This window comes from Dermacentor silvarum, chromosome 10, assembly GCF_013339745.2.
Source record: "Dermacentor silvarum isolate Dsil-2018 chromosome 10, BIME_Dsil_1.4, whole genome shotgun sequence".
NCBI lineage: Eukaryota > Metazoa > Arthropoda > Arachnida > Ixodida > Ixodidae > Dermacentor > Dermacentor silvarum.
Window position 1 is genome coordinate 159,407,940 of NC_051163.1, and position 26,225 is coordinate 159,434,164.

General features: G+C 48.9%; 1 protein-coding gene across 1 annotated transcript; it reads left to right on the forward strand.

The window, feature by feature from the left end:
* LOC119431970 (serine/threonine-protein phosphatase 4 regulatory subunit 4-like) lies at window positions 1-24,786 on the forward strand. The gene is made up of 3 exons (XM_037699406.2): window positions 1-108; window positions 2,540-2,688; window positions 24,592-24,786. Exons 1-3 carry the CDS (start codon window positions 87-89, stop codon window positions 24,784-24,786), a joined length of 366 nt encoding a protein of 121 aa, XP_037555334.1. The 5' UTR covers window positions 1-86.
* Window positions 24,787-26,225: the final 1,439 nt, after the last annotated feature.

Consider the following 26,225-nt stretch of genomic DNA (forward strand, 5'->3'; position numbering starts at 1 on the left):
TTTATAAGCAACAAGGAGCTTTTTGTCTGTTTTCCAGTGATGCAGACAGCGCAGTTCGGCGTGCAGTGCTGGAGGCTACTGTCACTATGCTGGGCCTGCTGGATAATGGTATGTTTTTCTCACAATGGTTACTCTCAAGAACCCTTTTGCTCTCAACACATCCATGAGTCCATTATAGAAAAGTGTGTGTCATTATTCATTTCGTTCTTTCCTCTGTGCTTTTTCACTCCTTCTTCAGCCAACTTTCACGCTTCACTTTTCACGCTTAATTCAGCCAACTTTGGTACTCTTCTGCTTGTAGTGCCGGGACAATCTAGTGTCGTTGGTTCTCTGGTGGAGGCAGCGTTCTGCCAGCGAGCTTGTTTTCCTGGCTACGCAATTCGGACCCCTCTGCTGTCTGCCAACAAGTGAGAAAGCACGTGGCTTTGACACTCTCAGGTGTGCGAGTGTGGGCCCAGGCCCCAAATGTCACAACTGTCACAGTAGATGGAGGCTGAATGCTCTGTATTTCGGGCAAGGATTTAGAGTTGTGGGACATTACAATTAGACATAAGCAATGATTGCACACAACTCTGAGCTTATGACACGTGGCACAACTAGAGTTCATGCCAGGCGAAGCTCTCATGTCGAGGGGAACTAATGGCTCGAGATGATCACAGTTCGCTCTTTGAAATGGCCCTTAGCTGAAGACCATGCCGGGACACACATACTGCACTGGTGGTCACGAAATCACGTAGCCCAGCCTGGCACTGCAATCCTCGTGACTGGCTCACTAAGGCATCCAGGGCTGCAAGCTTCATGTTTGGACTAGAAAAAGATGGGGAACCTTAGTCCAGGAAGTGAGGGCTCGGGACAAAAATGGAAAAGCGACTGGAACCACAGGTCCAATGGACGCATGTAAGAAAGAGACGCAGGCACCGCTCTTACTGGAGATGGCTCTCTGGGCAAAATCTGGGGCGCAAGAAGCTGCTGTCATACAAACTTGCCATGACTCTCCAGATTTTAGAAATTTTGGGCAGGTGGCTATTCCTGGTGAACCTGACAATGAAACAGTGCAGATGGTGTCTGCTCTTTATCGTCGGCGCTGACTGCAGTCCACCCATGCGGAGTCGTGATCGAATTATGTGATGTGCGGTCCTTTCGTCTGTCACGCAATTGGCCTTGCAATTACCCACATGCCATAAAGTTGGGATAGCCCTGCTGTATTTTGGAGAAAAATTGGATAGCAAACCTTTCTATGCAATAAACTATTGCCATAAAAGACTGGTCCACTATTAAACTGAGAACTTCACTTGTATTTAATACAACTTAACATCATTAATTCATTAGCTTCAGAGGGAAAAAGCACTTGATTATATTGAACAGATGTCGTATTGATAAAAAAATATATTTTCCAGACCTCCATATACTAGTACTTAGCTCTATTTATGGCTGGTATATGACTTTGCGGTTCCCTTTAATAAGAGTGGACTGTTCTGTTGGTACATCTTGGTTTCTATGTACCTAAGTTACTGATTGTTTGCTACATTCTTGTTGTGCAATGCTTGCAGACTCCCGAGCATGTGTAGCACTGTATTTTGTTGCCCAAAATTAGTAAGCAATAAATTTTGTGAAACATTTTGATATTCGATATTTGGCATTTTTTTATTTGATTCTATATTCCAATTGACATCTATTATTCGGTATTTGCGCAACCCTAAAAATAACACTAACTAATGCAATGACTATGTGTAACTTGCTGTCACAATGTTCAGTAATGGTACTACGAGGGATGTCTCTGGAGCGAACATTTTGATAAGGGGACTTTGTTATTTTCTTCAACAGCTATTGCTGTTGCAGTGGCCATTTGTCCCACGTCCACAGGTCCGTTTAAGCGCAAGACTTATTTCATTGCTTAATAGTGGTGTCTGAAATGCATGTCATCTTGTCGCCCACACTTCCGGAGAGCCTGCTGTCTTGTATCAGTGCTCTGGTAAGCCAGTGCCAGTGGGTGCTTTGGAGTTGGCTTTTGGTTTCGGATGTCACTTACACTTCCAATTAAGGTCACTGTAAGGGACTTGGCATTTTCAGTGCATTTAAGCTCGTGGTGCAGTGCGTTTTGTTGGTCCAAGGACGAGCTTGCAACATCGCTGAGCTCCAAAGGTGTCGCCTTAGAGATTATGGGGGCACCACTCGTTGCAGCCTTTCAGTTTCCTACAACAATTACATGAGGGAACTGTGGTGCTAGGGTCCATCGAAACTGCAAGTACAGCAGTTCAGCAACCATGGCAATGATAGGCAGCACATGGATTTTACTAAACTTTATCGTTGTGGATTTCTATGACATTGTGTCTGCCAATTGACCATTTTTGAGAGTTGTGTGAGGATGAAAAATGTCGGGGGATGTGAGAGAGTTGGGCATCCCTAAAACGCTTTGCTTTGTGCTTTGCTTTGTATAAGGATAAAAATCCTTAAAACTGAAAAACCTAGTGTAGTTTCTTACAAGCCTTCTTGTCGGTGGCATTTGAAAGGTGCCGTCTCACGTAAGCCTGTCTTGCAGAAATTATGGAGAAGGATGGCTTGCTTGTGGAGCTCTACCGAGAGTTGTCAACTGCTGGATTGTATGTATCCAAGAGCAGTCCAGACAGAAGGCCCACTTCACAAGCTCGCGGCACCCGGGGTCGTCGGACTTGTGCCCACTTCTTTCCTGTAAGGCTGATCTGGACATTGTGTTCCACTTCACCACTGCATGCACGGTTGAGTGTGCATGTTGATTTGGTACAAAGGGAACCGTTATTAAAGAGTATGGCTGCCTAGTATTCGAGAATGTCTGTTGCTGCTTGTGAATTAATGACCTCTATCAGACTTGAGTGTGTGTTTTGAATTGGCTCACAGCAGACCAATATTATTTCATAATGATGGGAAGGACCAAACACTGCCAAACTGTTAGCTAAGAATCTATATTTTATTGAGCGTATTTTTGCACAGAAAAAGAAGCAGCACTCAAATCACAAGGATGGCGGCAAGCACAGTCATCAGTCGTCGAAATTTGATTTGTGGGTTGAGCTAGTTATTCATGACTCATCGTGCATTCCAATGTAATCGCTGGTTGTCGCATATGTTCGAGAAGGTACACCACTATTTGCATCACGCAGGCAGTTTAATTAGGTAAGAATGCTGTCGTGGATTATAGAATCCACGACAGCATTCAGGAAATTTGAAATGCAGTCAACATCCAATTTTTCGGACTCCCTAGGGGCCACGAAAACGTCCGAATAATTGGGCAGTCCGAAAAAACGAATGCATGCTTTTTACTGCCCCCAAGGACTCAAATTGCCACAGGCACGTCCGAAATAGCTCTGAAGGTGTGCTAGTACACTTATTAGGTGTATCGTAGCTCGTACTGTGATACGAGACGTTGGTTGCACGCGTGTTTAATTAAGGAATGCATACTGTTTCCCGTGACAATTGCTCCTTTCCACTCTTGGTATGCTTCACCGCAATACTTAGAGTATGCTTCACTGCGTTACACTGCTGTATTAAGGCGAAGCTGACTTTCGGAAACCGGCGTTGTGTCGCGCACCATTCTTTCCGAGCTTCCAAGACATTGGCAAGGATTACAAAGGCAGAGTCAGCTCCATTGCTAACAGCAGTGAATTGTTTCAATAAAAAACATGGCACCGAACAGAAAGAAGCTTGGTAGCGAACGTCCAAGTAACTAGGCCTAGCGTTGCCGCGGTGGTGGCTACGGCCGCCAGCGGATCTGCGTGCGAAAGCGCCGGTTCGGGGAAGTGAGATAATCAAAATGGCAGCGGTAGTGGCCACAATTAATGCCGTTCCAGACCTGCGGTTATGGCAAAAAGTGCGGAATATCGGACGGCGAAGGTTTTTTGCATCCATAATTTCAGACGTTTTTATACATTGATGCTATGGGGTATGTGGCAGTGCCGCGAAGGCATACGAATTATCGGGCATGTCCGAAAAATCGGGCATCCAGAAAATCGGTCGTTGACTTTACGTGTAACCATGTCTGGCACAGAGGGATAACTTTGCAACAATAGTTAGCTGATGAAAAATGGTCACCAGAAAAAGGCCAAACAGTGTACGCCTGTCAATATGAAGAACAATATGTGCCTTGCACTTGAAACCATTTGTTGTTGTTTTTGCTCTTGAAAAAAAATGTAGTAGACTTGTGGGACTTAGTGGTATCTCAACTCAAAATTCAGCAAAGCATATCTTCAAGTATCAACTGTGTCTTCAAGCTGTGTCTTGCTCTCGTCCTGTTGCTTTGGGCCATAATTAGTCACCAACTAGTTCATGTGTGCATCTTGTTGCAGTTTAACCACGCATGACTGTTATGTCCTTAACTTGTCTTGGCTAATGTAAAAACGTGAATTGTCTGCCTTAGTCCTTTTCATCATCATCTGTAAACTCTAGGGTTGTGCAAATAGTGATTTTTGAGGCCAAATCAAATACAAATCGAATGGGGCCAGAACTGAATCGAATATTGAATAGTTTTCTAATAGCTTTCGAATAATCAACAGCCATTGTCCAAATTAACATAAAATGGTGTTCCCATCCTAGTATTCTTAAAGTTAGCACATTTCTGTCATTACATAGCACGTTATGAAGCATTGTTTATTAAAAGCACTAATGGAGCATTAGGAGCAAACAAGTAGTTTATTCGCATGCACAGGAAGAGAGTGCGAATTATCGCTGTATAGCCTGTAAAGTTTAGCTACTGTAAAGACGAAGTGAACTTGGCCGCAGGCGCTCGCAAGGCGAGAGCTGGAAGAGAAGACGAAAAGGACGAAGCAGAATATAGAACAGCCGGCCCAGGAACGGGTGCTATCTCTGTGTCTCTCCTTTACAATGGCGCAGTCGACAAAAGCCCAGTCTTAAGGCGCTCCAGCCTTCAGCACCGTGCTGCGGAGGCCTTGCATCCTCCAGCATCTCACCGTCCAGGGTCCTACTGGCAAGGGAACACCTTCAATGCTTCCCTTTCATAGATGCCGCACCTGGGACTACCTCGACCTCAGATCCGCCAAGGCGAGCCGTCCACGCTACCTTAGACATGGATCCTCGCCGTCGTACGTTCCTCCTGCTGCCAGGGAACGCCATCCATGCTTCCCATGCCCTGGATCCCTGCCCCATGACACCATCGCCATCTCAGCCAGCTAGGGATGCTGTTCACGCTCCCCTGACCATGCTTCCGGCTGCAGTGAGTACCGTGGCCGCCACCAGTTCCGGCTCAACGGATGCCGTTCACGCTCCCTTGGCCACTGGTCCTGCTGGCCCAAGTAGTATGGTCGCTGCTGCCGCCTCAGGGTGCGCGAATTCCACCCCTGGCTCAACAGGCGACTCAGCCGGCAGCTTGACGGACGTTATGCGGGCCATCTCGTTGCTGACACAACAGCTCCAGGGTATGAAGAGCGCCTTTGCATCCGTCAGCGGTTGCGTCTTCTTGGGAACGCCATCAATGCTTCCCTGCAGCCGGCGTTCATGGAGATACGAATGTTTCGCGGCTTTCAAGACGACGTCATCCTTTGGGTTCGCAACATCAATGCCCTGGGTGATCGTCATGCCTGGCCAGACCACAGAAGATGGCTGGTTGCCGCAAAACGACTTTGCAGTGCCGCCAAGGCATGGGACATCTACACAGGCATTAAACATGGGTTGTGGCCTGAATGGAGTGCAGCTCTGATGGCTGGTTTCTGCCCACTTCCTCATGCCTGCAGTGAGTCCGATCAGCGCAGTTCTGCACCCGACTCTCCGGCGAGCGACTGCTCCGATCCTGCGGCAGGTGTAGCCAGCCACGCCTCGACAGGGAGGGCCGCTGGCTGCCCCGCCGTAGAAACCGGCTCACCGGGTGTCGCCATTGGTTCTGCTGGGGACGATGGAGGGTGCATGGCGACCTCTTCTCCTGCTTCTACATGGCCGTCTGTGCCGGCCGATCTTTTGCAGCTGCGTCCCCACAGTTCTCGGGGGCAGCGCTATCTCGCCGCTGCGGCTGCACCCGACAGGGTTTTGGCCAACAGGCTTGCGGCCTGTTTGCTGTGGACCACGGTTGCAAGCTGCTTTTCCCGCCGCGTGTCTCGGACTGTGCTTCAGCATCCGGCACCACACCATCACTGCCGGAGTCCGAGATGACTGAATGCGCTGCTGTTGGCGATGCGGTCTCCAGACTCCACACGCGAACCACAGCTCCTGACTGCAGGGCAGCCATTGGCCGAGTGCTTTCAGGTGCTGCTGGGAGGCAGCGGGAAACCCACGGGAGACCAGAGGCCCAGGAGGACATCAGTTTCGGCAAGCACACGGCTCTCTGCTGGTTCTAGCTTTAATGAACTCATAACTCCTACTTTCGTGGCACACATGGCAGGCCGGGTGTTTCGTTCCGATGGCCCGGCTTCTATTCAGGACAGTTCGGCTGCACGCGACTTTTTGCCAAGACCTGTCGGGTTGGGCACCTCGAAGGGCCTTGGACCGACGGCTGCGTCACTGTGAGGGTGCTGGTCGCGTCACACATCGGCATGGAGGCTCGCCTCGTCGTTGCCTCGAACACATGGCATGCCGGTCCGACGTGCTGCAGATGACCGCGACCAGTGCGGCCATCCCCATTTAGCTAGACAGACGGTGGTTCTGCATCCGAGACGGCCTGCCATGCTTTGCCAAATGGGACGGGACGGTCATCGGCGAGACATGCAACCCGAGCGCAACACTCAGTGCCAACCTCCAGAACAGCTGGTTGTGCGCTGGACAGATCACCAACGACGACTTCAAACCCTGGACAAATTGCTTAGTTGCAAGTGCGCCGGAAACTTGCAGCATGGCCGAGTGTAAAGACGAAGTGAACTTGGCCGCGGGCGCTCGCAAGGCGGGTGCTGGAAGAGAAAACGAAAGAGGACGAAGCAGAATATAGAACAGCCAGCCCAGGAACAGGTGCTGTCTCTGTGTCTCTCCTTTACACTACCTATAAGTGACGTAGCCTGCTCATTACGCATGTTTTGTTTTTACTACGCCCATGGGCATGAAAATTTAACATACGTTTGCTTCAATTTTATGTTTAATTGGGTACAAATAATGTTCGAAAAGTATTAAAAAACATTTGATAAAATATTCGCATTTAGGAATAGCAAATATTTGATTCGAAGACCAAATTGAATAGGACACTATTCGATTCATTATTCAAAAGTTTCAAATATTCGCACAGCCCTAGTTAAATACCTTCAAGGCACATAATTCATTGCACGTGCAATCGGTGATGAGATGGAAAATTATAACCCTAGTAAGACAATAGGCCAATTGGAATGAAAGCTTGCTTTGGCTAAATTGTTTTTAAATGTGCAGTATATAGTACAGGAGAGCGTGTTCATATGTTAAAGAAAAACGCCACAACGACGTACTAACCGGGAAAACTTACGATCTGAAGTCACTAAATTTGACAAACTAACTGTAGTTGACATCTACGTAATTCAATGCATGGCACGAATCATTGCTGCACAAGACAAGACGCACATTATCTTTCTTGCATTGTGTAGTGTTTTAAGACGGACAAGTAACCAAAACGAAATCAAGCTGGTTGGTAACACAGGAATACATACAATGTCCCTAGAGGGAAAAATGACTCTCACTTTGCGCTGCCTTTAGCAGGAAACGGCGGCCCATTTTAGTTATCGCCTATTAAAAGCGTGCAGTACGTTTCCAATGGCACTACGCCCCATGCACTGTGAAACAGATAGGTGAGGATGCTTATCGCAATAGGTTGGTAGTGATAACTGTGACTGCAGGATGCAATGGCCCGGAAGGAGATTTGCTGGTACCGGAATACGAAACTGAGTACGTGCCAGCGTTATCATACGAGACAGGCAGGTGAGTATTGCAGGGAAGCTGCTGCTACAGGCAGCTACTTTTCTCGATTGCACACACCTTGCGCTTTTTCTGAATTACACGGGATCTAGCAGTCGAAAAGTGTATCATATGATTGCACTTCGGCAATGTACTGAGTGTTGGTGCTGAACGATCATGTTTTCTCATAACGTATGAACCAGTGAAATATAACTCTATTGGGTCATTAGTTGTGTTCTCGATTGTGAACTTTGGGGCCGGGAAATCGGTATGTAAAGGGACCGTATCAACAAGGTTCTTCTGTACCGTCGAAGCCATCTTGACAATGCTACAAGGCTGCTAAATGTCGTAATTTGTTTAACAGCATTTAAATAGCACTTAGGTGGGCAATTTGTGCACCTGGTGGTTAATGATTATGATGCAAATCCCAGATAATGGTGTCCGAGATTTTCAGCCTGCGGCCAGTGTTGCCTAATCTATCGAGTCACGCTGAGTAGCTACGCTTATTCTGAACATTCCGGGTTCTGTCATTTTCATTGAGCTGAAAGGCAGCATTTTCTTCCAGTTTCATTTTAAAAAAAACATATATTTTCGCAAGCTTTTCGTGACTCATCTGCTCGTAATTCAAGCTTTAAAATTTTGCATGGAGGCTGCTCTATATATGTGTTTCCGGAAACTATGCATTTTAAGCTGTCCAAAATTTAGTGGCAGTTGGCTTTTAAGAGACAGGGGGAAGGTGATATTGATTGGAGAGTGCATCAGTGTCTGATCTAAAATCCTAGTTGAGATACAGGGGTTAGGGGTAGGTTTTAATTTTCTGGAGCGGGCTAACTGGTGGTTTGTTAGGTTAACAGAATGGATGGTACTACATTGATGCTTCTTGTCACAACGGCACCATCTTAGCCACTGTTGATTTTGCAGTGAATCGTTACATATTTTCAAGACATAGGATGGAAAATGAAATGGTGGCCCTTGTGGTTTCAAGTAATTTATTTATACAGTGTATGTTTCCTCTCTTTCCTCTTCTCTTACTGCTTGCCAAATGCTCAGCTCTGTTGGTGAGTACAAGTCGAAAAGGTAATCCCAAATTTCCTGACCTTCTTTATTTGTTCTTCAAGCTCTGAAGGAGTACTAACAGAAAATTTTTATTTTGTTTTTGGGCAGCTGTCAACCCAGTAATTCCACTGTAGAGCATCAATTCTTAGAGAGTGCGAGTAAATAATCGCATTACATTACCTTATGGCCCAGTGCTTCTGGCATTGTGCCAAACTCACTATCTTCACACAGTGCTAGGAACGCTTTCAGATGTCTGTCGAGTCACACGAAATCTTGCGGAGATGATAGTATCACTGAAAGTGATCTCTTAAGCATAATCCCTTGATAAAGGTTTTATTATATGTAGTTATTTATATTGAAAAACCTAGAGAGCCATTAGGAATTACATAGAGGTGTATGAGTAGAACATTGTTTTTATAATTTATGTCAGAATAGGGAGTTTTAGCATGTCCGGTATTCCGGCCAATGCAGGTAACTTGTTCAGATTGCCAGATGGGTGGGGGCGTAAACTTGAGTGGCTGGAGTGGTGCAGGCACCTGATGGTGCAGAGCTCAACCAAACGTAGTACTAATATTGCAGTAACCAAGTATATTCTACTTCGCTGCTGGGAAATTTTCGACAGTGGCAGAATCATGAACATGATTATGCTGCATTTGAAAGATTACACCAGCAGGGAAGAAGAATATACTTGGCTCTGTGTTTTTCTGGTTGAACTTTGTGTCCTCAGGTGGCGCCTCCAATCTGGCCGGTTACATTTACACTCCCGCTCATCCAGTAAACTGCCCTCACTTGCTGGAATACCAGATGCACTAAAAATGTCTAGTGGCAATGATATTGTTACACATGAGATGTTTAATGTGGAACCAGATGAATCTAGTTGATGAGAGCGTTTCGAGCGCGGTCCCGAGGCAGCTGGGCTCACATCGTTCTCCTCTTCTTTCCCCTGGTTGTCTGCGCGGCAGCCGTGGTTCAAGGCAAGAGCTCATCACATTTCCCCGCTGGCAGACGAAGCCGGCTGGGCGAGTCAGTCATCTCGTGGATTGTAACACCTCAGACACGCGACATGTGTTACTTCAGCCTTGGCCGAGCGTCGTCTATTGCTCGTGAGATGCGCAATGCGATAGGTCACTTCGCTGAGGCGCTCCAGAATAACGTATGGGCCGACGTAATGGGCGAGAAACTTCTGGCACAAGGCACGCTTTCGCAACGGCAACCAGAGCCACACAAGGTCACCCAGATTGAAGTAAACGTGGCGGTGATGCCCATCATATCGTATCTTGGATCGGTCCTGCGATGCCAGGGTGCATAGCCTAGCAAGGCGTCGCGCTTCTTCTGCTCGACAGAGGATCTCATCAATTGACTCGTTGTCATGAGCGAAGTAGTGCAATATGGTGTCGAGGGTGTAGCGCGGCGGACGAGCATAAAGAAGGAAAAATGGTGAGTAACCAGTAGTCTCGTCTCTCGCGGTATTGAAGGCATAGGTAATGAAAGGCAAGATACTGTCCCAATTTCTGTGTGCCAAATCGACGTACATAGACAACATGTTGCAAGCGTTCTGTTTGTGCGCTCGACCAGACCATTAGTTTGTGGATGGTAGGGCGTTGTTGCGTCCTACCGGCCCCAGGCCGGCAGCTACGAGATGAACCTCAGACCAGTATCGCAGGCACAAAAACAACGCCGTTTATTTCCAGCTCGGAAATATATGTAACTAAGGGAGAGAAGCAGGAAGAGAGAGAGAGAGAGAACAGACGCACGCGCAGAGGCGTCATCCGGCCCAGACTTGTTATCTGCAGCATTCCTTTCCCCTAGTAGCCGTAGCGTTCCACTGGCTTTCGGATTCTTGTGGACCTACGTAGCTCGGCTTAAGGACTTTCGGAAGGTTCGCCAGCCTCGTATTTCGGTGCCTCTCCGGTCATACAAGGCGATTCTTCTGCGGTCGGTACTTCTCTGCTTGAATATGTGTTCGGTGAACGTTTGCGCATCTGGTCGACATGACGTCGAACGACGCCATCCTCCGTTTGCACAGTGACGAGACGGGCTCCACTCGTCGATTTCACCTTGCCGGGTGTCCATTTGTCTCCTACGCCGTAGTTGCGCACGTAGACGGCCTCTCCAGGGGCGAAGTACCAACTGGCGGAATCAACAGCTGGATTCGTCCGCATCTCATTGCTCCTGGAAGGAAAACACATATCCAGTCTAGTGCGCAGCCGGTATCCTAGAAGCAGTTCGGACGGTGAAAACCTCGAAGCCTGTGGTGAATTTCTATAGTTGCAAAGAATTCTGGCCAGAGCAGTTGCTAGCTCTACTCGAGGCATTCTCTTCAATCCATCCTTGATAGTTCTCACGGCGCGTTCCGCTAGTCAGTCCATTGCTTTGAGGGTGGTAAGGCGGGGTACAAACATGCTCGATTCCATTTTTCTTCACAAATTGAGCAAAATCTGACCCGGTAAATGGTGTCTCATTGTCCGTAACTATGGTGCGGGGTAATCCAAACCGGGCTGAACAAGGTTCGCATAGCAACTACAGTAGCATTAGCTGTCGCGCGAGATACTGGAATAACTTCTATCCAGTTGCTGTGTGCATCGACAATTACTAACACCATCTTGTTTTCGATAGGCCCTGCATAATCTGCATGCAACCGTGACCACTTCTCCTGAGAAATCGGCCAACTGACGGGGTTCCGTGCAGGGGGCATAGGCAAAGCTTGCACATAGTCTCGACAGTCCAAAGCGATTCTAGAATGTCTTGATCTAGACCGGGCCACCAAAAACAAGCCCGCGCCCTTGTCTTCATTGTAGATGCACCCTGATGAGACTCGTGCAACATCCTCAACAGTTTCTCACGCGCCACCCTTGGTATCACTACACGATGGCCCCAGAACAACAACCCATTCTCCGCGGACAGCTCATGTCGCCTTTTCCAATATTCCGCCATTTCTCTGTTGTCCCCTTCAACGACGGAGGGCCATCCTTCAGTCACGTACTTGCATATCGCTTGCATAACACCGTCGGCTGCTGTGAGTGCTTGAAGTTCTTTGCAGGATACCGCTGGCTGGTCCCATTGGTCGATGAAAAGCACCATTTCCGTCACATCTTCTGTTTCCGCTTCCGGCTGCTGCAACGATTGAGGCAAGCGGTTTAGAGCATCCGAGATCAACATCTGTTTGCCAGGCTTACAGATAAGCTTGTATTTGTACGCCCCGAGCAAAAGCGCCCATCGCTGAATTCGGGCGGCTGCCATGACAGAAGTTTGACGGTCCAGTCTGAGAAGACCCAACAACGGGCGGTGATCAGTTACGAGTGTGAACTCGCGTCCCAAAAGGTAGTCGCGGAACCTTGTCACGCCGAACACTAGCACTAACGCTTCTCGCTCAATTTGAGAGTATTTTCTTTCTGCTGAGGTGAGCGTCCGCGACCTGAAACCGATTGGCCTGTCTTTGCCATTTATACGGTGAAAGAGGGTGGCACCGACACCGTAAGGCGAAGCGTCGCATTCCAACAGCAACTCCAGTTCAGGATTGAAGTACGTTAGCACGGGAGCCGAACACAAAGCAGTTTTTGCCTTTTTAAATGCCGCGTCTTCTTTCGCGCTCCAAGTCCATTTAGCATCTTTTTCAAGAAGACTGTATAAAGGTGCAAGCACCGTGGATAGATTCGGCAAAAACTTATTGTAGAAGGTAACCATTCCCAAAAAGGATCGCAACTTGACAACATTTCGCGGCAAAGGAGCCAGTCTGATTGCATCAACGTTTTTCTCTAGCGGGTGCAGTCCTTCGGCATCAATGCGATGGCCAAGATACGTCACGGATGATTCACAAAACCTGCACTTGTCAGAATGAAGTTTGATACCGTTCTCGCGGAAACGCTGCAACACAGCTTTCAGATTTTCATTTTGAGCGTCGCCGCTCTCAGCTATCAACACGTCATCTAAATATGCCTGGGTTCCTTTCAGGCCTTGCAGCAATGATTCAATTTTACGTTGAAATATCGCTGGGGCTGACGCGATGCCAAATGGCAATCGGTTGTAGCAGAACAACCCTTTTTGTGTGTTTATCACGGCTAATTTCCGCGAGTCTTCATCCAATTCGACCTGATTGTAAGCATCGCGAAGGTCTAAAATACTGAATTTCTTTCCCCCGCATAAATTTGCGAAAATGTCATCTATGACAGGCAAGGGGTACTGTTCGACATCGCATACTGGGTTTAGTGTCACCTTGAAGTCGCCGCAAATGCGCACCGTTCCGTCCTTTTTCAAAACGGGAACAATGGGCTTTGCCCATTCGGAATGAGAAACTGGAGATATTATGCCTGCCGAGACTAGTCTGTCAAGCTCCTTTGCCACTTTATCTCGAAGTGCAAAAGGAATTTTTCTTGCCTTGAAGAACTTGGGGCTTGATCCGGTCTTGATGTGCAGTCGGACTGGCGGGCCTTTGATGAGACCAGTACCCTCAGTGAAAAGGTCAGCGTTTTGCTGCAGTAGCTTCGGCACATCCGTCAGGGCTTGGCTTGATACTGAAGACTGCGGGTACACGCTCAGTACATGAATGCTTTCGTCGGCCAACTTTAGCAGTAGGTCCCAGCCGCAAAGACTGCGGCCATTGCAGTCTAAAACAGTCAGACTACATTGCACTGTTGTACCTTGATATGAAACTGGCATTTCCAGTACACCGAGGAGCGGAAGCCTTCCAAGATAGCATGAAAGCTGGAGCTCCGACCTTTGTAGCTGCGGCCATTGATGACAATATCTCTCGTAAATGCTTTTAGGGATGACGCAAACAAGAGAGCCAGTATCGACGTTCATTATCACTTCGATGCCATTCCACGCGAATGATCTTCTGATGGGTGGTACGAGGGTGCGCTTAGTTGTCAATGACCAGATTTGCGATGCGCTGCTATCACCATCTTCAGTTTCGGCCGTTTGTGCCGTTACTGCAAGCGTTCTGCTTGTTTTTTCGTTTACCGCACACATCCTGGCTAAATGCCCTGGCCGTGCACATTTAATGCATCTACTCTTGATAAGTCGACACGCCTTCGTCACAAGACCCTGCTTCCCACAACATTTGCATTGTTGCACGCCCGGCGACTTTGTGCGCGACTCATGTTGACACGTCAGCTTTAGCAGTCTCGCCTGTTCCGTGTCCGTAGCAATTCCTTGCGAATCGCGTTCAGCGCTCTCCGCGGCAAGGGCAAGAGCCTCGGCTTCTTGCAGATTCAGATCTTTCTTTGCTAGCAGCTGCTTCTGCACATTCTTGGACGTGACACCGCACACAATACGGTCTCTAATCATTCTGTCCAGCATCATAGAGAAATTGCAATTGTGTGCAATCTGCCTTATAGCCACTATGAATGCATGTACTGATTCCCCTTCTTGCTGACATCGATGAAAGAACTTGAAGCTTTCAGAAATTTCATTCGGCACCGGGTCGTACTAGCTGTTTAAGGTCTGCACCACTTCTTCGTAGGTCAGGGCGTTAGGCCTCTGTGGCGCTACTTTCCCGGTCAAAATTTCTATTGTCTTCGTTCCAAGCGCAGCTACCAGCAGAGCTCTCTTTTTAGCATCATCCTTCACATCATTCGCTTCAAAGTAAGCTTCAATCTTGACTAAGTACGCCTGCCATTGATCTTTTTCATCTTCGAATTCCGGTAGCCTATGGGCCATGGCCGTAGTGGGTTCAGGTTCTGCCGGGCCGTCTGGTCTCCTGCGGCAGCAGAATCCTCGTCGCCACTTTTGCGTCCTACCGGCCCCAGCCCGGCAGCTACGAGATGAACCTCAGACCAGTATCGCAGGCACAAAAACAACGCCGTTTATTTCCAGCTCGGAAATATATGTAACTAAGGGAGAGAAGCAGGAAGAGAGAGAGAGAGAACAGACGCACGTGCAGAGGCGTCATCCGGCCCAGACTTGTTATCTGCAGCAGGCGTAGAATGGCGGAAGCTACATGAACACAGACAAAGTGTTTCTTCAACTACGTCCGTGGTAAATTGTCGCCCACAATCGCTGATTACTATGCGAGGAGGTCCATATCGGAGTACAACGTGAGCCAGCAAGAAGATAGAAACTTCTATAGCTGTGGCGGATGGCAACGCGGCGGTCTCACAATAGCGGGTAAGGTGATCTACACAAATAATAACCCAACGATTGCCGTTGGAGGATCGCGGGAAAGGGCCCAGAAGATCTATACCAACTTGCTCAAAGGGGACGCTAGAAGGGGAAACTGGTTGAAGCATGTGTGGCGCTTGTGGAGGACACTTGTAACGCTGGCATTGAGAGCAGCTGGTGACGTACCGTTCGATATCCTTCCACATCTTAGGCCAGTAAAAATGTTCTTGAGCCCGGTAGAGCGTACGTGTGGAACCAAGATCACCGGAAGTTGGGTCATCGGGCATGGCGTATAATACTTGGCTGTGAAGGTTCTTGGGGACAACTAAAAGGTAGCGTGCACCGGTAGTCGAGTAGCTCTTCTTATACAGTGCGCCACCATCGCGTAGGCGAAAGCGACTTCCTGCAGGTGACTCCTGCGCTGCCGCGAAGAGCGGTTGTAAGCTCTCGTCCTTGTGCTGTTCGGATATGACGGTACCCATATCTGGAAGTTCCGGGGACACAAAAGTGGTGTATTCATCAAACTTGTCTGCATCGCATTCAGTTGTTGGAAGTGGCATCCGAGAGAGACAATTAGCGTCAGCATGTCGCCGGCCACTTTTGTAGCAAATAACAAAGTTGTATTCCTGTAGGCGGAGGGCCCAGCGCGCTAGTCGTCCTGAGGGATCCCGCAGATTCACAAGCCAGCATAGCGAATGATGATCTGTTATCACAGTAAAGGGGTGCCCCAGAAATACGAACGAAACCGTTGCACTGCGAAGATGACCGCCAGACACTCTTGTTCGGTCACTGTGTAGTTGCGCTCAGATCGGCTGAAGGAACGGCTAGCGTACGAGATCACATGCTCACTGTCGCCAATACGCTGAACTAGCACAGCACCAATGCCTACGCCACTGGCATCGGTGTGAATCTCGGTTGGTGATGAAGGATCAAAGTGGCAAAGAATTGGTTGGGACATCAACAGGAACTTCAGCTGGCGAAATGATGAGTCACAATCTGCAGTCCACTCAATGGGATTGCCTTGTTGGAGAAGGCGTGTAAGGGGATGAGGCATGTCAGCAAACCGGGGAATGAATCGGCGAAAGTAGGAGCACAAGTCCAGGAAACTTAACTGCTTGACAGAGTCGGGTACCTTAAATGCTTCTACGGCCGCAGTCTTATGTGGATCTAGTCGGATGCCTTCTTTAGCGATGAGATGTCCTAGCACAAGAGTTTGTCGTTCCCTAAAACAGCATTTTTTAAAATTGAGCACAACACCCGCTTTCTCCAAGCAGTTCAGGGCCAAGTCCAAATGCTTGTTGTGCTCACTAAACGTTCGCTCGAAGATCACAACGTCATCTAAGTAGCACATGCAAACTTCCCATTTCAAGCCGCGTAGTATCATGTCCATAAACCTTTCGAACGTTGCGGGCGCATTACACAACTCGAAAGGCATCACGTTAAACTCAAATAGTCTGTCGGGCATTACAAATGCTGTCTTTTCTCTGTCGTCCTTGTGCATAGGAATTTGCCAGTAACCTGACCGTAAATTAATGGAGGAAAAGTAAGATGCCGCAAATAGGCAGTCGATGGCATCGTCAATTCGTGGGAGCGGATATACATCTTTCTTAGTAACAGTGTTTAGGCGACGATAATCAATGCAAAACCACCACGTACTGTCTTTCTTCTTCACCAATATCACGGGGGCTGCCCAAGGACTGGATGATTCTCGAATGACGCCTTTGCATAGCATTTATTGGACTTGATCGCTGATTATCTTGCGTTCTGACGGGGACACACAATAAGGTTTTTGTCGGATTGGCTGGGCGGCTCCTGTGTTGATGCGGTGACGAGTTCTGGATGCAGGAATCGATGGCGGGCCATCGTGCTGTGCAAAGTCAAATACCGAGGTGTGTTTCGTAAGTAGGGCCATCAACACTCGACGCTTGTGGTCACTGAGTGATTTATCAATCATGGAAAGTATCTTCGAGCTCCCAAGGCTCGAGACACTGGTTGCTCCTCCATCGGGTCGCTCTGTAAGTATAGCCACGGATATAGACGAGTCTTCCTGAAACGTGGCAATCTTTAGGTCTTGAGGTAGCACTGCCGCTTCAGTGGAACAGTTTAGCGCCCACAGCCCCTGTGATGTGTTTTGTTACCACTGATCTCGGGAGCGTGCGGGTGTTACGAGAGATGGAGAGGGAAGACGCATGGCAACACAGCAAGCAGATTTTAATCTCACACAAAACCGAAAAACCTCAAACTAAGGACTCAAACTACACTAAACAAATAAATGCTGGAAAATGTACAACCTAATAAACTCATAACCATAAACTTAAGCACACTAAAACACGCTGCAGGAAAAATACTAACACATGTGCAACCTATCCCTTAATAATCACTAAACGTGTCCTTAATTCCGACCACACTGATTCTGGGCGTTTCCTACACAAACGTCTGGCAACTCTGGCCTACTACAAGAATGGGTCGTCCTTACTTCGTTCGTCCTCGTTGCTCGTCTTCTCTCGGCAGGGATCTCGTTGGACCTTTCTTAATGCCGTTGCCTTCGCCGACTGTCGTATAGTCATTGCTGCCCTGCAGTCGGTCCTTCAACTCGCTCGTCTCGGGAGCCTGGGTAACCCGGTCGCTGTTGCTGACGTGGCAGGAAGGCTTGACGGGTTAGGCCTAGCGACGTGCTCGGCCACCGCTTCTGTCCAGCTCCTTTCCCGAGTGCCGACGTGGCATTCCGGGGATCATCGAACGTGCCGGTCTGCCGTGGAAGAGGGGTCCTCTCTGGGGTGTCCGGTCCTGCCGTGAGGCTGCAGCCGGTCCAGGAGCCTCGCTCGAAACTTGCCGAGGTCGACGGCCACACCTTGGACGGCCAACGTCACGGACTCGGCCAGACCCCCAAGTCTCCCGTCGCCAGAGTGGAGCTGGCGATGCGACCTTCTTGGCCCGGAGCCATGTCGATAATGCTCGCTCAGTGCCGTTTCTCCCTCGACCATACCTCGGGTCACGCGCCTCGCGCGCTCGCGCCGTTCAGAACGCTCCGTTTACTTCGTCCTTTTCTTCTTTTATGTCGCCGCCGGCGTCTTACTCATGACATGGCTCCCCTTTTAAGTGTTTTTTCTCAAAAAACTGCTTTCTCTTGGCCTTCTTTTTGGCGGCGAACTTGACTTTTTCGGTGACTTGCGTACTTCTCTGTGCGTCGGCATGTCTCACCGCTCATCACCACACTTCACTGCACTGTCGCGCACGTTTCACCATTTGTCCATTCACACAATACACTGCACTCAATTGTTCTTAATGCTTATTGTCCCAAACACTTTATAAGAATAAACTTGGTATCTATACACATTTGTAAAAACTGTCAATTCGATTGTCCGAGGGCATTCCTAACTATTTCTTTTGTATCCTGCCGGTCATATCTGTTCACTTTCTCCGCCTTTTTACGGAGCTCCCATGCTTCCCTACGTCCAGCCTGTTTCCTCCTTATTTCTACTCTGGCACATTTCTCGTGCAGCTTGGGCTCTGTGTGCCTTAACTCTGGCTTCGTCTTTTTCTTTCTCCTCGACCCGCTCATCTTCTCATGCACACGCGGTTTCTTACGCCGCCGTGTCTTCAACCTCCTAGGAATCCCTCTACCCTTACGCATTGCGTTTTTTAGGTGGCTAGGGCGTCTATCGTCCTTCTCATTTCTCTCAGAGTTTGACTGGCTCCTCACGTCTGATGCTTGGCTATCCCTGATAGAAGCTTCAATTACTAACGCTCCATCGTCCCGAAGTGTGGCTACTTTTCCCTCTGCTACATTCTGCTTTTTGGTTCTGCAAACCTGTATCAGGATGGCAGTCATCCTCTTATCCTTCTCACTATGAGTCAAAGGCTCCTTAGTGGTGAGCTTCTCAACGCCGTCACGGGCGCTATCTAATGTGCCTACTTCTGGCATCTCTCTCGTGTCATGCAGCTCCACTATGCTATTGGGTCTACTCTCAATCATAGACTCCGCCTCACGCTCTTTCATTTGTAATGCCTGTAGCACTTCTCGCAGCTTCTTGAGCTCTTTCTCTTGGAGCTGCCGCCTCGACGCTTTTCCTTACATCCTCAATTAATTTGTGGCCCTGCTCCTTGCTGAGCTTCTGCTTGCGAATGGTGGCCGATATCGCCTCCCAATCCATCTCTGCAACTCCCGAGTATCAGTGACTGGGCTGGATAGAATCCGGGACGGATCCTGGCAGGCTCGCCAATTGTTATGTGTTTTGTCACCGATCTCGGAGGCGTGCGGGTGTTGAAAAAGATGGAGAGGGAATACGCATGTCGACACAGCAAACAGATTTTTAATCGCATGCGAACTCAAGATTCAAACTAAAAAAAAAGAGAAAATTAAGCACATTAAAACACACTGCGGGAACAATACTAACAAAGATACAAACTAAAGCCTAATATACAAAACAAGTTCTGCTTTGCGTCTATGCTCGTCCGTGGCGGCTAATTCTTCAAAGTCAGGCAACCCTGTCCTATCGCTCAGACGCACGCCTAAAACGCTACAAAAGAGTCACCTTGATGTGCTCGTCGTTGAATGTGTGTTCCGGCTTGTTGGCTCTTTTTCCAAAGCAGTTGGTGTTCTCGTTGATGATGAAGTCTCCTTGCCGTCGTCGCGTCGTCTATTATCAGTGGTCAGTTTGCCGGCACTTTGTCGGTGATAAGCTCGTCAGTAATTCTTCAGTGACGGCGCTCGGCGTTACTTAGGCCCACCTGGCTAGGCCTAGCGTCGGGATGCGTCGCAACTTCTTCATGAGTGCCGACGTGGCGTCCCGTGGAGAATCGAACGTGCCGGTCTGCCGCAGAAGAGGGATCCTCTCTGGGGTGCCCGGCCCTGCCATAAGAGGCTGCAGCCAGTCCAGGAGCCTCGCTCGAACTTGCCGAGGTCGACGGCCACACCTTGGACGGCCAACGTCACGGACTCGGCCAGACCCCCAAGTTTCCCGTCGTCAGAGCGGAGCTGGCGATGCGACCTTCCTGGCCCGGAGCCACGTCGATAATGCTCGCTCAGTGCCGTTTCTCCCTCGACCATACCTCGGGTCACGCGCCTCGCGCGCTCGCGCCGTTCAGAACGCTCCGTTTACTTCGTCCTTTTCTTCTTTTATGTCGCCGCCGGCGTCTTACTCATGACAGCCCCACGCATCAATTGGTCACTGAGACCACGCAGTGCAGAACTAGCACGTTTTTCTTGAGACAGTTTCGATTTACAGGTTCCACTGCAGCATCGAACAAGATAGGAGTTGGCGATGAACAGGCGATGGCAATATGCATCGCGGATAAGGCGGGCACAACTGTATCATCAGACACGCAAAACACACTCTCTGGGCAAGCTGCACCTTCAAAGAGAACAGGCGAAACACCGGTGTCGACACGTGAGTTCTCCCGTCCAGCAGTCAACATTAGCACCACACAATTGCAAAAAGTCAATCCCCAGAATCACGTCATGCGAGGAGCGAGGAAGAGCAGTAAATTCTGCATTAAAAACTCTCCCACCCAAAGAGACATCCACATTACACACACCAACCGGGTATAATGATTCACCACTGACTCCACGGAAACTTGTGCACTGGTCCCAACGAAACATAACCTTGCGTCCCAGAAGGCCTTTAAACCCCACCGTCATGACCGAGACAGTTGCTCCCATGTAGACTAAAGCCATTGTAGACACCCCATCAATCAGTACATGAACCTTATTCTTAAGCATAAAAATAGTTGGAGGCAGTTGAGTTGGCAGTGCACATTGTCCAGCGACCTCACCTCCATCGGCCGCGCTGGCTAGTTTCCCGGCGGGGGCGACACGAAACGGCGCCAAGGCGATGGTGATGTGAATCGCGGCCGAGGGGCTGGTGCTCGGGAGGCTCGGAAGGCTGGTGGTGGCATCAGAGTACGGTCGGAGGCAGGGGACTTATGGCGGTTGCGGTTTCTTGCTTCTCCAACGTAGGTCTCCTGGGCGGTGTGTCGGTCTTCTCAGAAGTGGCTTCCTGAAGTGGAGTCTCCTGGCCACTGAGTACGCAGTGTATGACCGCTATGCCGCATAGTCGGCGCTGACGGTCCGTAGTTCGATGCTCGTTGTTGGCTACATTACCTAGCTATGTGGCCAGGCACGCCGCAGAAGTAACACACTGGCAAAGGGCGAACTTCAGGACGTGGATTCAAGTATTCTGCCAAAGACATCGGTTGAGGGTAACGAGGCTCTTCCCCTTGAAAGTCGTAGGTAGCGGCAAGTCTTCGTGGGTGAAAGTTGCGTGGGCGTGGATCAAAACGTTGAGGGGGCGAATCATTGCGTGGTGGTTCGGTCGTGTCGTAATGCGGTTCGTCTCTGGAGCCATTAAGATCCGCAACGTTCACTGAGTGGTTCTAAGTAGCCGAAGGGGGTTCCCAAAGAGTGTCTCGGAAAACGGGGAAGCTGCAATGTGACGCCGCATAACGTGCCTGTTTGTCATGCCGCTGGAGCTCCTCGCAGACTATCTGGCGGATGGCGGACGAAAGCTCTGGGTGCAGAGGACTCATCTCAACACTTGTAACGGTCGTTATGTTGGCCAGCCGTCGAAACTTTGGTGTAATTCGGCAAGTCTTCAGCGCCTCGAACGTACGGCAGTGCCGTATCACTTCTGATACGGTGCTCAAGTTCTCTTTACCAATGAGGAAGTTGTACACGTCTTCTGCTGTTCCGTTTAAGAGGTGCCCCACTTTATCTTCCTCTGTCATTTGAGGGTTGACGGTTAGGCACAGCTTCAAAATTTCTTCAATATAGGTAGTGCAAGTCTCGCCAGGCACTTGAGCTCTCTGGGCTAATGTGAATTCCGCACGTTTCTTCTTTGCGTCCGAGTCACCGAAACACTTCTTGATCTCCTCAACGAAGCATATCCACGTAGTTAGCATGTCCGCATGGTTGTCGTACCATACCAACGCCGTGCCGGCCAAGAAGAAAGCATTCCTAAGCTGACTGGCAGCGTATTATTGTATTGGCTTACCCTGTCGTAATGGCTTAGCCACTCATCCACATCTTCCTCTGCCTTCGCCGAGAACGTGCGTGGCTCTTGGTAGTGCTGGATAGGGACTGGGCTCGCCGAGGCACTGCTGGTGAGGGTGTTTTGCTCGGTGGCCATGATTGCGCGCGACGGTGAAAGTCCGGTGAGGTGACGGCTTCGGCGTAGTTCTTGTGCTGATGGCTCGTTGTAGGTTGTGGGAGTTACCCAGCACCTCCACCAAAATGTTATACACGAGGTGTTTAATGTAGAACCAGATGAATCTGGTTGATGAGAGCGTTTCGAGCACGGTCCCGAGGCAGCTTGGCTCACGTCGTTCTCCTCTTCTTTCCCCTGGTTGTCCGCGCGGCAGCCGTTGTTCAAGCCAAGAGCTCATGACAATAATAATAGCACATGGCTATACATTGGTTAGCGATAAAATACACAACACAGAAATCATGATGTGATACAAACTTCGTCACTGTGAGGCAAGCAAGAAAAAAATTTAACATAAGAATGAGTAATACTAAATACACATTAAAAACTTTCCCAACAGAATACTAAAAAATAGCTAACTAGAAGAACTCATAGCATAAATAACTAAATATACTGTTGAAACCAGATAAATCAAAGCCACATATAACAAAAATATTGTGTAGAACGAACAGTAGTAAAATCCCCTTGAAAATTCTTGTATAAAAATGTTATTTTATTTATCAAACTTTTTTCTGATCCCCTTCATGTTCGATATATCCAGTTCCTACTGTATTAGGTAGGTAAAAAATCATAGTGTAGAAAGAAGTTACCTTTACTCTGCAAAGTACTTCACCATGTGAATAACTGTTGTATGATGCGTTCACTGCCGGAATCTGCTGCACATTCCTCACCATGGTGGCCATTTTGTCTTGCCAGCTCATCAGAGTTTTGCTTAAACCAAATCCCAAAAGGCGTGGGATCAACATGATTTTTTTTCTACTTTGAAGTCAACCATTTCGTGACAGCGTTCTCTATTGCTGATTTTTCTGCCTGTCTTGCATTTTGCTGTGGACAAAGCGGGGCTGTAATTCTAATTATAAGGCTGGTATTAAGTCAATGGCCATTTTGTATGTGGTGGCACATGGGAATTGTGCTGCTGGAAGGCATTTCTGTGTTGACGAAGTTTGCTTGCATTACTGGCAGAAGCAGTACGACACGCTGCTCACTTAGAATTACACATGTCGAACCTTTTGTGAGCTGAGGACCAGAAAGCTGTGACTGCTTACAAATGGTGGTTGTGCACATTTAGTACAAAGCTAAGTTATCCACTGCTCTTTTTTAGTCATTACCTTCACACTTTCAACTTTTGCTCTTTCAACAAAGTTCCCATGAAATTCACCCCGCAAGTTAACCCCCCCCCAATCTTTTCAAAATTTACATTGTTTTGTTAAAAGGGAATTCAATTGCAAGGATGCTCGTTTGCCTAAATTTTAGTGCACGTTTATGATGATGTGGATAGTGGCATGTAGCGATGACAAGACAAAGTGTGTGACAAGCCAGCTTGAAGTGATGGTGCTTCTATGGCAGCAGCAAGAAGAGAATTGGTGATGATAATGGAAGAAGACCACCACGTGCCATGAACAAGGAAGCGGCGTAAGAGCACAAGAACGTGAGAGCGAGCAGCAGTCTCGAATGTCAGCTTGCAGAATGGCGGTTGAAGGCTTGGGTACCGGTGACCGGGTGTCCTGGTACCGTGCGGACCCGGGTGGAGATGCCGCTCGTGGATGGGCTCTCCTGCGCAACTGGCCTGCTGTTCTAGCAGCCTGGTGCAGTACTTCCTGCTGAGCTACCTGCCTGCTGACCAAGCCTGATGACTGGCGACCGGGTGTCCTGCTACCGTGCAGACCTGGTCGTAGATCCCGCTCGTGGCTCTGCTCTCCTGTGCACCAGCGGCCTGCTGTCATAGTGGCCTGGTCAGTGCTTCCTGGTGGCCACCGGGGCGCCTGAGCTACCTGTCCGCCGACCGAGCCTGCCATTTTAGTGGCCAAGGCCTTACTGGCCAGTTGCAGCAGTGGCCTGGTGCTCTACTGGCCTGCTGTTGTCCCCTGCTTCCACAACGCAACAATGTGCGGCATGGTGGTGATGGCGTAGGATGTGGCTGTTGTAACACCACAGCAGCTGAGCTGGTGCCCGACAGCGCAGCGACGTAGCCACAACGACCACTGTCATGGGCACCGCTATGACGACGCACAAGGGCGAGTGGTGACTCATGAGTGCTAGACACATCTGTATATATAAGGACAAATGACTTCCGAACTCTAGTCTGCATACATGTAAATTGTCTGTAGCGTGTTAGCATGTGTATATAAAGTCTGTGTTTCGTGTAACAAGCTCCCGTCTGCCGTGTCATTATTAAAGGATCCTGGGCCCAACGGAAACAGCAAGTTTGTTTCCCATCACAACGTTAAAGAACCTCTGTTGGTCAAAAGTAAACCAGAGCCATTGCAGCATCCTTCATAATGCTCACTGTGCAGTTGCTAGCCGAAAAATCCAACACTTCAAAAGAAAAATTTTAAATAAACAATTCATGAGAAAGTACAACATGTAGCAGTTTGACTTAGCAGGCCACTGCATTCTTTTTATGTTTTAGGACCTGGTGCAGTTCGTTACTGCAGAATCATTCGAGGTCGTGCTACTACCCATGTGGCAGAGATTGTGTGCAGACCCAGACTCATCGGTGCACTCTGTCATAGCTAGTGCACTCATTCAGGCACGATCTGTGAATGACTCTCACCTGTGCCATTTTGGACTATTAGTTCCTACCATGGTTACTGCAGTGCGTTAGAAATGAGCAACATCTGCTTATCAGAACATTCGCTTGCACAGCCTTAGAAGTCAGTTCGCATGGCTTTGGTTACAGCCTTAGGGTTACAGCCCTAAAGGTCAGTTGACATGGCTTTGGTCATAGAGCTTTAGTCTTAGCCTTAGAGCTAAGTTTGCATGGCTTTGAATAGTCTTAGAGCTCGGTTTGCATGACTTTGATTACAGCCTTGATTTTTACACCGAAGACGTTTAGGGGATTTGTATAATAATTTTTGTGCGGCGGTGTTGGCGTGTGGCGGCATGACTGGTATCAAATGTCAGCCGTAGAACAGCCAGTAATGCAGCCTGCATCACAGCCCCAAAGTGGCCGCATGACCAAGCCATCAGAATGTGCAGCCAGGCACAGGTGCCAGCTGATCCAGCACACCATACGCACCGTCAGATAAGCGAGATATATGGCGTCCTTGGCTGAGTCGCTTTGGCACTGTGGCAGTGGAGTGAAAATTACGCAATGCACTTCTCAAGTGTCGCATTCACTACGTGCCAGATGGTTGCGTGAGCCACTAAATCTGAGTGCGACTGTAGTGCCCTCTGCGAGAGGCGTGCTGAATTCGAAGTTCAGCAAATGACAATTTACAGCTGCCATTTGTCACTTGCACATGGCATTATTCACAGCAAGAAAAACGGGGTCTAGCTTTTATTGATGCCCAATGCTTAAAACGTCAACTGACAAATGATTCTTGCCATTCAAATGATTCTTGGGGAACTGGTCCGAACTGTGCCCTCAGCACCTTGCATGTTCTGAAGTGCCTTCGAAACTGAAAAGAAACAACGAAAACCAACGTTGGAGTATCATACACAAAACCTGATGCTGCTCCTTCGTACCTCCTCATCATCGTGAAACGCCACATCGGTGGCAAAATTGGCACCTTTGTTGGCTTCTCTTGTCTTTTTCCTGCCATTCTTTAGGGTCTTCCTGTCCCTGATTCCTCACCCTTTGCCTTGCATTTGCAGCTGTATCTGTGCGTCTTCACACAGAGTACAAGTACGTACCCGAGTGCACGAGGGTTGGACCCTCCCACGTTTAACCGTGCCTGGCTTAACCGTGTCCAGGGAAAAGGGGATCCTGGCGTTTGAGCCGATGCCAGGTGTTTGGACCTTTACGGCCCCTCGGCGGAGGCAACACGCCCTTTTGGCCTCGGCTTCATGTAGACGGCAGCCACGGACTGACCCACCCAGGGGAAATCGGTGGTCACCCTTTCCTGTCCCTCTCCTAAATCTTTTGCTTTCCTATCAACTTACCTTTCTGTCCTGTCATCTCCTTTCTTCCCAATTTTTCTGTTTCTCCCAGGCGGCTTGGGTTAACCTGGTGCAGTATGTCCAACCTTGAGTATGGCGCATTGGGTTATAGCAGCGATGCACGGTTGGCGTGTTTCAAGTCAATGCTCTGTCAAACTTGTA

What these genes read in the sequence shown, in the direction of transcription:
- LOC119431970 (XM_037699406.2), top strand. Translation starts at nt 87, where the DNA reads ATGCTGGGCCTGCTGGATAATG. An exon ending in GCTGGGCCTGCTGGATAATG is followed by an intron (nt 109 to 2,539) that starts GTATGTTTTTCT and finishes CCTGTCTTGCAG; the next exon opens with AAATTATGGAGAAGGATGGC. An exon ending in CTTGTGCCCACTTCTTTCCT is followed by an intron (nt 2,689 to 24,591) that starts GTAAGGCTGATC and finishes TTTATGTTTTAG; the next exon opens with GACCTGGTGCAGTTCGTTAC.